This window comes from Chrysochloris asiatica, unplaced genomic scaffold (genome assembly GCF_000296735.1).
Source record: "Chrysochloris asiatica unplaced genomic scaffold, ChrAsi1.0 scaffold00163, whole genome shotgun sequence".
NCBI classification, from domain to species: Eukaryota; Metazoa; Chordata; class Mammalia; order Afrosoricida; family Chrysochloridae; genus Chrysochloris; species Chrysochloris asiatica.
In genome coordinates this window covers 177,995-187,880 of record NW_006408681.1, presented here as the reverse complement: position 1 = coordinate 187,880, position 9,886 = coordinate 177,995, and the positions used below count along the sequence as shown (strand labels likewise).

Sequence of the window (9,886 nt, the reverse complement as noted above, 5' to 3'; positions counted from 1 at the left end):
AATCCATACCAAAGACTATGGTCCTTAATCTTCATAGCCAGGCCTATAAAGTAAATAATAACACCAGAAAGGAATGTTCTCCTCAGTACAATTAACCATACAAGACCAAAAGGTCAGCATTTGCCCAAAAGTGAAGCTCAGAAGGTACAGGAAAGAACTAATATGGAAGCAGGGAACTCTAGGTGGAAGTGCAAAGAGTGTTGTTACATTGAGATGACTGAAACTAATATCATGGGGGAAAAAGTGTACAAATTGTTGAATAGAAAATTAATTTGTGTTATAAACTTTCATCCTAACTACAAAATAAAACTAAAAAAAAAATTACATCACAAACATAGAAAATGTTGGACACAATAACATCATTAAATCTGATAATGTTGATGATAATTGAAGATAATAATTATATAGCAAATCATCTCTTATCAAGTAGTATGGCTTGGTTGCCTGAAGTTTCATTTGTAAAATATTACTCATTCCTATCCCAGATCTTCTTCTGGAACATATTACTGAATTCTTTCCCTCTGTCTTATATCAGTTGTTACAACAGCAAACCACCTTGTAATTGGTGGTAAGTAAGAATTCTGGAAACTCCACTGAAACCTGTCTACCATGGATGACTCTGTTGAACACCAGTGACATAGCTTCCAGCATCACAGCAACACACAAACCACCGTAGTACAAGAAACTGTATTGTATTAGGCAAATCTACTGCAAAAGACCTCTTTAAAACGTTAAAGAACCAAGATGTCACTTTGAGAACTATTGAAAATACCATGACTTGGATCAGGCACACATTATCCCTCAAACTGGTATCTTTGCTCTTGAACACTTTGAAACGGTCTTGTGCAGTAGATTTGACTAATGCAATGCGTCATTTGTTTTCTTGGCTGTTGCTTCCATGAGTGTTGATTCGTGTTGTTTTTGTTAATTGCCATGGAGTCAGTCCTGACTCATAGCAATCCTGTATAAAGTTTCTGAGGAGTGGTTGGTGAGTTTAAACCACTGACCTCATGGTTCAAACTGAGCTTATAGTCCAGTGAAGGAAGCTGAGATAGAAATGAAGAGACATGGAGTCCTGCTGTGGTGCTGTACGGTAAGCACTGAACCGTAAGGCTGGTTTGAACAGGAAGATCAGTGATTCAAACCCATCTTCTTCTCCTCAGAAATCCAAATAGGGTCATTATAAGTCAGAAGAGTCTCAATGGCACTTAACAACAGCAACAACAAGCTAGAAATGAAGAGACATGCAATTCCTATGTTATTGTTATGTAATGTGGTCCAGTGCATTATCCTACAGCACCATACCAGACTCCAATTCCTAAGTAGAGAAGCTAAATTGTAAAGAAATTTATAATCAGAGAGATCCGGAAAAAAAAAATAATAATAATAATCAAACAATCTGATGTTGTGTGCCGTCCAGTTGGTTCCATGGTTTCTGTCCAGTACATGGTTTCTGAGAGTGGCTGGTGGGCTTGAACTGCAGACCTTTGGTTAGCAGTCCAGTGCTTATTCTACAGTGCCACACCAGGGCTCAACCTAATGGACATTATAAAATCCAGTCTTATTCTAACTTGGCAATATGAGACTCATCTTTGTATTCTGGAAGTGAACAATATATTTAAAGCAAAATTCAAGGAAAGTAATGGATCCTAATTCAAAGTTTATGTTCATTCAAATTAAGGTTTATTTTAAGTTTTGGTTGCATGAAATTGGAGGAGCAAGGCAACGACACCAAAAAGAAAGTCCCTAGTACAGCACATAAGGAACTCTGGTAGTGTAGTGCTTACAAATCAGGCTGCTAACCTCAGGGTCAGCAGTTTGAAACTACCAGCTGTTCCATGGGAGAAAGATGAGGCTTTCTGCTCCTATAAACATTTACAGCCTCGGAAACCCTATACAGGGTCTCTATGATTTGGAACCGACACCACGGCACATCACAAAACCAAGTACAGTACATGGTGACTTAAATTACATCTATTATGTAGTTAATATTCAAAAAGTGTTGCATGAATGAGTAAATTAATGAAAAACCCAGAAATAGAAGCTTTAAACAAGAGTTCTAAGGCAAGAGAATATATTCTACCAACTAGACAAGGGCTAAGTTTACTAGTATCCCCATTTACATGGATGCCTCTTTAGTATTTTATGGAGATTTCCCCCAGAAGATACGATATTCTTCTCAGAAGTCCTATGGCATCTTGAGATCTCTACTAAGTGTTCCAGGTATTTACTAAAATTACTAAAGACTACAGGTTTTACATGCACAGAAATAAAAGTAATTTTATTTGACAATAGGATTATTGTCAAATAAATTATTAAAGAATATCATGTTATTCTTTTCTACTATGGGAATTTGTGGGCCATAGGAAGTAAGAGACATCAAACATGAGACATAATTGTGTACAATCCTCAGATGTTGCTATGCAATCATGATTTGTCCCCACACAGTCTGATTATGGTTCTAAATTCTTCTCAAGGTAGGCATGATCAATGGATTGGAGTTGATGTCAAAGATGGGAGTGCTTTGGTTTTCTAGAAATGCAGACAGTCTTCATTATCTACCTAATAATTTGTCAAACATCTTGTCTGTTATTTAATTGGGATAAGGAAGCAAAAGTAATGACAAGGCAAAAATATTCAACCAAGAACTAACCTCTTACAAACTTTGTATTTCCCCTCTACTGCCTCCATCCTCACAAACTCTTTGTCCACTTAACACTAGGGTCTATATCCACCAATCTCACCTCTCACCAACATCTACCCAGACATGGAAATATAATACCAATCAGCAGCAAATCTTTCAAATGACATGCGGTTGTTAAGTGCCACTGAGTCGGTTCTGACCCATAGCAACTCTGTAGAGGATTTCCAAGGAGCGACTGGTGAGCTTGAACCACCAACCTTGTAGTTCAAACCGACTTTACAGTCTAGTGCACTAACCCACAGCACCACACCAGGACTCCCTTCAAATGACATAGGATCCATGAACTCAATAAACTGATGTTTGATCATTTCTATTTTATTTTTTAGTTATCATGGTGCTGTAAAAGTCAAATGTGAAATGAAAAATATCACACTGTGCCAACAAACATTTTTTCTAGGAAAATTATACCAAAAGCCAACCTGATTTGTTCCTAATTGATTCTTAGATTTGGTACTGTTAAATAGGACATTTTTCTAATTTGAGTATCTTTCCATTATCTGTGATTAATGTTGGTCTCCATTTTAAGTGAACTTCCTGAGTCACTTTTTCTTTCTGCCATTTACTCTCTGATAATAAGAATCGTGGGTAAATAGTTTACATATTTGCACCCTACCCATATGCACCTCTATCTTTCACCCTACCCATATGCACCTCTATCTTTCACCCTACCCATATGCACCTCTATCTTTCACCCTACCCATATGCACCTCTATCTTTCACCAAGATGGTATGTTTTTAGTATGTGTGCTTAATTAGAGTGGGCTCTGACTGTGTTTCTCCTTTCACTTAGCTATCAATGGATATATGTATGGCAATCAACCAGGCCTAACCATGTGCAAAAAGGATCGAGTCTCTTGGCATATGATTGGAATGGGTACTGACACCGACATGCATGGAGTTTACTTCCAAGGGAACACCATCCACATGCGGGGGACTCATCGGGACACCCTGGCCCTGTTCCCCCACCTCTCTACAACGGCATTTATGCAGCCAGACAATGCAGGTAAATTTGGTGGGTCCTGCTCAGGTGACCAATTCCTGTCTTGAGACACATCCTGAAAGTTCTTCCCCAGAAAAATGTTGGTCTGATTTTGGCAGAGATACAGAGGGTCTTCATTATCTAAGCAATCATTTGTCAGAGAACTGTAATCATTTGTCAAAGAATTTAATTAGGATAGGGAAGTAAAAGTTATCATAAAGCAAAAAAAATTCACTCAATGTCGGGGTCTGACCTCGACATAGTTGTGTTGTTCACGAGTGTTTGGTTCACAAGGAGGGGAGATCCAGCGGCGATAGAGATAGCAAAAGAGACACAGAGACGCAAAGAGAGAGACAAAGAGACACTCTGAAACCAGAGTGAATGCTGGACTGGCATCAGGAGATCCTGCATTGCAAACATCTCAGCCACGAAGGCCATAATATCCTGCATAGTAAACATCTTAGCTAAACAGGCAGTATGGTTGCAAGGCTGGACTGTGCCCCTTGCATGCTGTAACACACGCCTTGCCAGTCGTAATGCACCTGGATTCGTTCTGCGCCTTCCTTTTATTTAGGGGAGGTACTTTACACAAAGCTAGAAGGGGACTAAGACAAGATATAGCTGTCAATCTTATTTTTCCAGACATTCAGGCAACTTTACATCATACTTTGCAGGTTCGAATCTCAAGCTTAATTAACATACCTTTTAGCACCTAGCCTCAAATGGAGGGAGGAAAGGGAGGATTCCTATTGTGTCGGCTGCCCAGCCCAGGTTCTTCAGGAAAAGAGGCACCTGGGTGAATAGGCAGCACCTGGAAACACTTTAGGGAGGGCATTCCTATTGTCCTTGGAACATTCCTATTGTCCTTGGGGAGCCACCCAATTTATCTTGAATGAATTCTCTGAGGGAAGAACTTTGCCTGTTTGGAATTTTACAGTGTTGGCTTTTAGGAAAATATTACATTTATCTGTGTATATCAAGGGCTTCATGTCTGCATTTAATAAAACATAACTGGATATTAAGATTAAAAATAATTTGTTATTAACTGCCAGGTGGCTAGATCTCTTACACTCGGCCCTATAGGGCCTCGAACCTCTGACCAGGCCTTCACGGTCTGCAACAACTCAAGAGCTAACCTCTTATAAACTTTGTGTGAAAAAAGTTGTCATCTTGATTAGAATCAGAGAATTCTGACTATTTTACTCAAAATATATAGTATAAAGAACTGAGAGAAATGTCTACAATAACATCCAAAAAGCAGAAGCGGGAGCCTGCTAGATGCCTTGTCACACAGATCCTAAAACATTGTACTCACATTGGTGAACAATTCAACTCCAAGAAGGAGGTTGTTCATTATGCTCTTTAAGCTCAAATATCATTCTCATTGCTATTCTGAATGCTTTACCAAGCATTGACAGCCTCGTGGGTACTTCCAGATTATGCATGTGATCTGGTTTCCTTTCTCTAGAGATGGCTAGTGGACTCTGGAGGAGCCAATTGGGGACTTCACAGTTCTCTGTTTTCATACTCCTGGGCACCCTTGGTTTCCCCAGAGGGCAAGTTGCATAGCAACTGGAGTTTATAGAATCAAAGTACCATCTGGTTTCTTCTCTTAGAGACAATGAGCATTTTGAATAAAAGATAGAGCACCAGATGGCAGAAAATGCCAAGTACTACATGAAGGATGGGGAAAGCAAGAACCATGGAATTATAACAGGTTTTCCCAACCCAACTTCTTTGTCTGTTTTAACAAGAAACGAATCTGCTACCAAAGAGAATGTTTCAGTTTTTTCTTTTACTAATAGATGTTCTACGTCACGACTTCAGAGAGGAATTGCAGTTTACATGATTTTCAATTTCATCAATGAAAAACTTGAGACTTGAACTTCAAAGTCTTTGCCTAAGAACTGGTTGAGAATAGGAGCTCTATAATTGTTGCCTTGAAAACAGTTTTAGTATTAAACCTCTTACATTAATGTAATTGATCAATTATGCATCACCACTAACAAATGATGCCCTAAGCAAAATGTTATTAAAAAAAATAATAATAATTTCTCAAGTCCAAAGAGGAAAAGAAAGTGGAAAACAACCAGATAGTTATAAGCCATAGAAACGGGCACTACTTACTGAAATAATTTGAAATTTGGCCACTTATTTCAGTGCCTTGAGCATTACTCATGAACTCTAAAGAGTTTCACAATAATGTTTTATGGTTGACATTTAGTAGTAAGTCATTTTAACCAATTTTTGCCCCTTATCTGTAAGCCAGTAGTGTCCTGGTGTGGCACTGTGGGTTAATGTGCCAGACTGAAAAGTTTGAACTGCAAGATTGGTGGTTCAAGCTCACCGGCTGCTCCTTGGAAACCCTACACAGGGTCGCTATGGGTCGGAACCAACTCAATGGCCCTTTACAACAAACAACAACAATCTGTAAGCCATGAAGAATGTTCGAGAAGTGGCGAGAGTAGATTGTAGGCTGCAACTCAAACATTTCTCTCTTGTTCTCAGAGAAAGCATTCCTCACTTATTGAAGAACCATGATGAATGCATACATAATGGACTCTGGGGGGGTGGGGGAAGCATTTGCAGAGGGAGCTCTTTCCAAGTCTGTCTTTAGTAGTGTCTTGTCTGGTTTCAGAGGCCCTTCCTTTTAAGGCTTCCTGTCAGTACCTGGAAGTGCTTGGGCATCTGCTGTACCAACAGTTCTTGTTCATCCTGATGGGGTAACTTGGCAAAGTTTAGACCGCACAGTCACCAATGAAGTTAAGACAGAAGCTACTGCTGTGCTTTGTGGGTGGCTAATGGGAGGTCCCTTACTTCTGAGAATAAGGTCTAGTAGGATAACCAGTGGTTGTCACGTCAACTCCAACCCATGTTTCAGAATTGTGCTCCGTAGGATTTTCAATGGCTTGGTTTTCCTTAAATTGGTCTCCAGGCCTTAGTCATACTTGAGTGTTGGTAATACGTTGACAAATTTATGAGCTAGCTGATTTCTCTTTCCATCTGACATAAAGTAGACCTACCATTGGGAATGAGAACATCTTTTGTTCAGGAGCTTAATGTAGTAAAATATTTGGCTTTAAAAATAATAATGATTTATATGTGTATTGCATTTTATAGTTTATGAGCTCCTTTAGGGAAAATACAGGACTTCAGAATTGGTGGCCTAGTTTGAACTCTATCTAGAATCTTAATCTTACAGGTAATTAGTTCCTTTTAAAACTAGGCTAGGCTAACAGAGTCATGTGTATCAGCAGGTTTTTAGGAGTCACTTTCTTTTAATGTTGTTGTAGTTAATTGTAGTTGTAGTGTCAGTACCAACTCATAGCGACCCTATATAGGGTTTCCAAGGAGCCGTTAGTGAATTTGAACCACTGACCCTGCTGTTCAAATTGATCTTGCAGTCCAGTGCCTGTCCTAAAGTACCACACCAGGACTCTGTATGAAGTCATATATATGAATATATAATGATGAAAGTATATATCATAAAACATTTTCCCATTCAATTTTTGCATGACTAATTCAGTGACTTTTGTTACACTCATGTTGTGTTATCACCATTGTCTTTTCCCAAATTATTCCACAGCAATTAACAGAAACTCAGTTTCTAAGCAATAACTTCCCCTTTAGCCCCCTCCTTCACATCCTTGGTAGACACTAATAAGTTTTGGTCTCTATACCCACTGCTGTCGAGTAAATTTGAATTCACAGCAACCCTATGGGACAGAGTAGAACTGTCCCATAGGGTTTTCAAGGTTGTAAGTCTTTACGGAAGCAGACTACTCCATTTCTCTCCTGAAGTGTGGCTGCTGGGTTTGAACTTCCATCACCATTTGGTTAGCATCCTAGCCAGTGCTCCTATGGTCTCTGCCCACTTTCTTCAGATTGATTCCAACTCACCATGGCCCCCTGTAGGGTTTTTGAGACTGTTAATCTTTATGGGAACAGATAGTCTTATCTTTCTTACAAGTAGTTGCTGGTGAGTTTGAACTGCTAACCTTGTGGTTACAATCCAGTGCTTATTCTACAGGGCCACCAGGCCCCTTTACGCCCTTGCCTATTTCCTGTAAGTGGGATCATACAATATGCTCCCTTTTTTTCAGAAAAGTCATTTATTATGAGCAATATTCTGAGATTTATTTTTCAATACAAATGCATTTCAGATTGTAATTTTTCCTGAACTTAAAATATTCAAAGCAATTTGTTCCCTTTGGGGTCTTATTTTAAACACTTATTTAAAACGCTATAAAATTGTTGTTATTATTATTTTTTTAATCCACTTTACTGGTTATTTACATATTTTGTAGTAAAACATATAACTTTGCCAATACAAGCCCGAAAAGCTGTAAGTGGCGCACAATGGCAGGCCGTTTCTCTTTCAGGCATTTTCAGGGTGTTATGTTCCACCTTGCATCACTTTGCAAGAGGCATGGATCAGATCTACCAGGTTAACAGCTGTGGCAACACGGATCCTTCTGAGCAGCCATATGGGATGATAAGAACCTTTTACATCGCTGCTGAAGAGGTAGAATGGGATTATGCCCCTAACAAAAACTGGGAGTTCGAAAAGCAGCACTTGGACGCAGGAGGGGAAAGGTACCACAGGCAAAGCCGCCAAGTCTCTGGGGTGGGGTTACACGTGTTCTGTAAGCGTTTTTCAAATGTGGAAACCTCAAAGTGCCCTGGCATGGTCTGTGTAATCCTGGCAGGTAGACTTCTACTTGTTAGCATGAAAAATTAGGGCAGCTGCTCATCGCCATCCCAGAAAGACATTCTGAAATCATTTTTAGTGCATTCCTTTCTTCAGCGGTGGCTGATTATACTGTGCGGCTGTCTGGTGAACGTGCCTTTGAGTAAGTGCCTCATGTGACAAGGTTTAGGAGATCCAAGGTGAGAGGATGGGATACTACAGACTGAGAGCCTAAAGGAAGGGGAACTAAGGATGTTCCAAGTGGAAGAATAACCTTTGGAGACATCCCCATGTTGGCTTATGAAGACCAGCTCTCTCTTCTAGACCCTGTACCCAGGAAATTTGCAAGATTGATCCTTCCTTGAAAATGCAGTCAATCAGTACTGCATGCTAATAGAATCTGGGTAATGTTCAAGTCAAGAGTGCATTCTGAGCATAGGTCCCTTATCTTCCCTAAGCCTGAGACTAGTGGAAAACCAAGACCCCCAGGTTGGGACAATGCTAAGCAAGGAAAAAGAAAGGAATAATTGCATCTGTCAAACACAGACCTATAGACCCTCTTCCCAGAAGTTAATACTCCCAGTCATAGCAACTCACTGTCTGGATATTATTGGCCCAACATAAAGAAGAGGGAAATGAAGTGCAGAGAGTTAAAGCTGTCCAACTGGAGAGTGGCAGAGTTGTAATTGAACATTGACTTTTTAGACAACAAACTTATTATCACACTAATACCACATTGTATGCCCATCCCAAGTTCTTCTTTGTTCTTTGTTATTCCCTCCTTTCCCAGCCTTCCCCACCTCCTACACGTTTCTATTCCTCCACTTCTCCTACCATGTATTAATGAACTATGTCTGTGATACACATAAACTCTTCAGTATGCAAAATATTCCTAATACTAATTTTCTTTCCTTGCTCTGCCTCTGATTTGAGAGTTCAGACACTAGAAAAAGAGAGTTTAACAGTGCCACCTTATGGATAAACAAGCCAACAAATATTGGGTCTGGTGAGTGCTGTGGTAGGAAACACTGGGCTCAGCACAGTTAGGTCTGGAGGAAGGGTGGGGAGAGGTAGGTAGTCGTGAAAGACATCCCAGAGGGAGTAGCCTTTAAACTGAGACAGGAAAACAAGCCAGTAGAAGAGAAGGGAAGGGTGTTCTGGGAAGTGGTGACAGCACATGTGAAAAAACCTGAAGGTGAAGGAGAGCACATTGTGCTCAAGAGAGAGAATGTTTAGAGCGACCTGAGAGAAAGTATAGTATGTGGGGTACCAGTGATGGGAAATGGAAACAGGGAAGCTGACGATGGCAATGAGAGCCAAAATGAGGAGTTTGACTATGGCAAGCTATAACAGGGTGACTTTTTTTTTTATCCCCATGAGGGCCAACTTAAAGGAGCTCTGGTAGTGTCGTGGTTACGAATTGGGCTGCAAACCACAAGGTCAGCAGTTCGAAACTGCCAGCTGTTCCGCGGGAGAAAGATGAGGCTTTCTGCTCCCGTAAAGATTTACAGCC

General features: G+C 40.1%; 1 protein-coding gene across 1 annotated transcript in view; it reads left to right on the top strand.

The window, feature by feature from the left end:
• The window catches only part of HEPHL1 (hephaestin-like 1), a 109,148-nt gene that overhangs the window by 75,808 nt on the left and 23,454 nt on the right, over nt 1-9,886 (top strand). The window contains exons 11-12 of the mRNA XM_006871198.1: nt 3,495-3,707; nt 8,066-8,279. Of these exons, the coding sequence (XP_006871260.1) occupies nt 3,495-3,707; nt 8,066-8,279 (427 nt within the window). The remainder of the gene's footprint in view (nt 1-3,494; nt 3,708-8,065; nt 8,280-9,886) is intronic.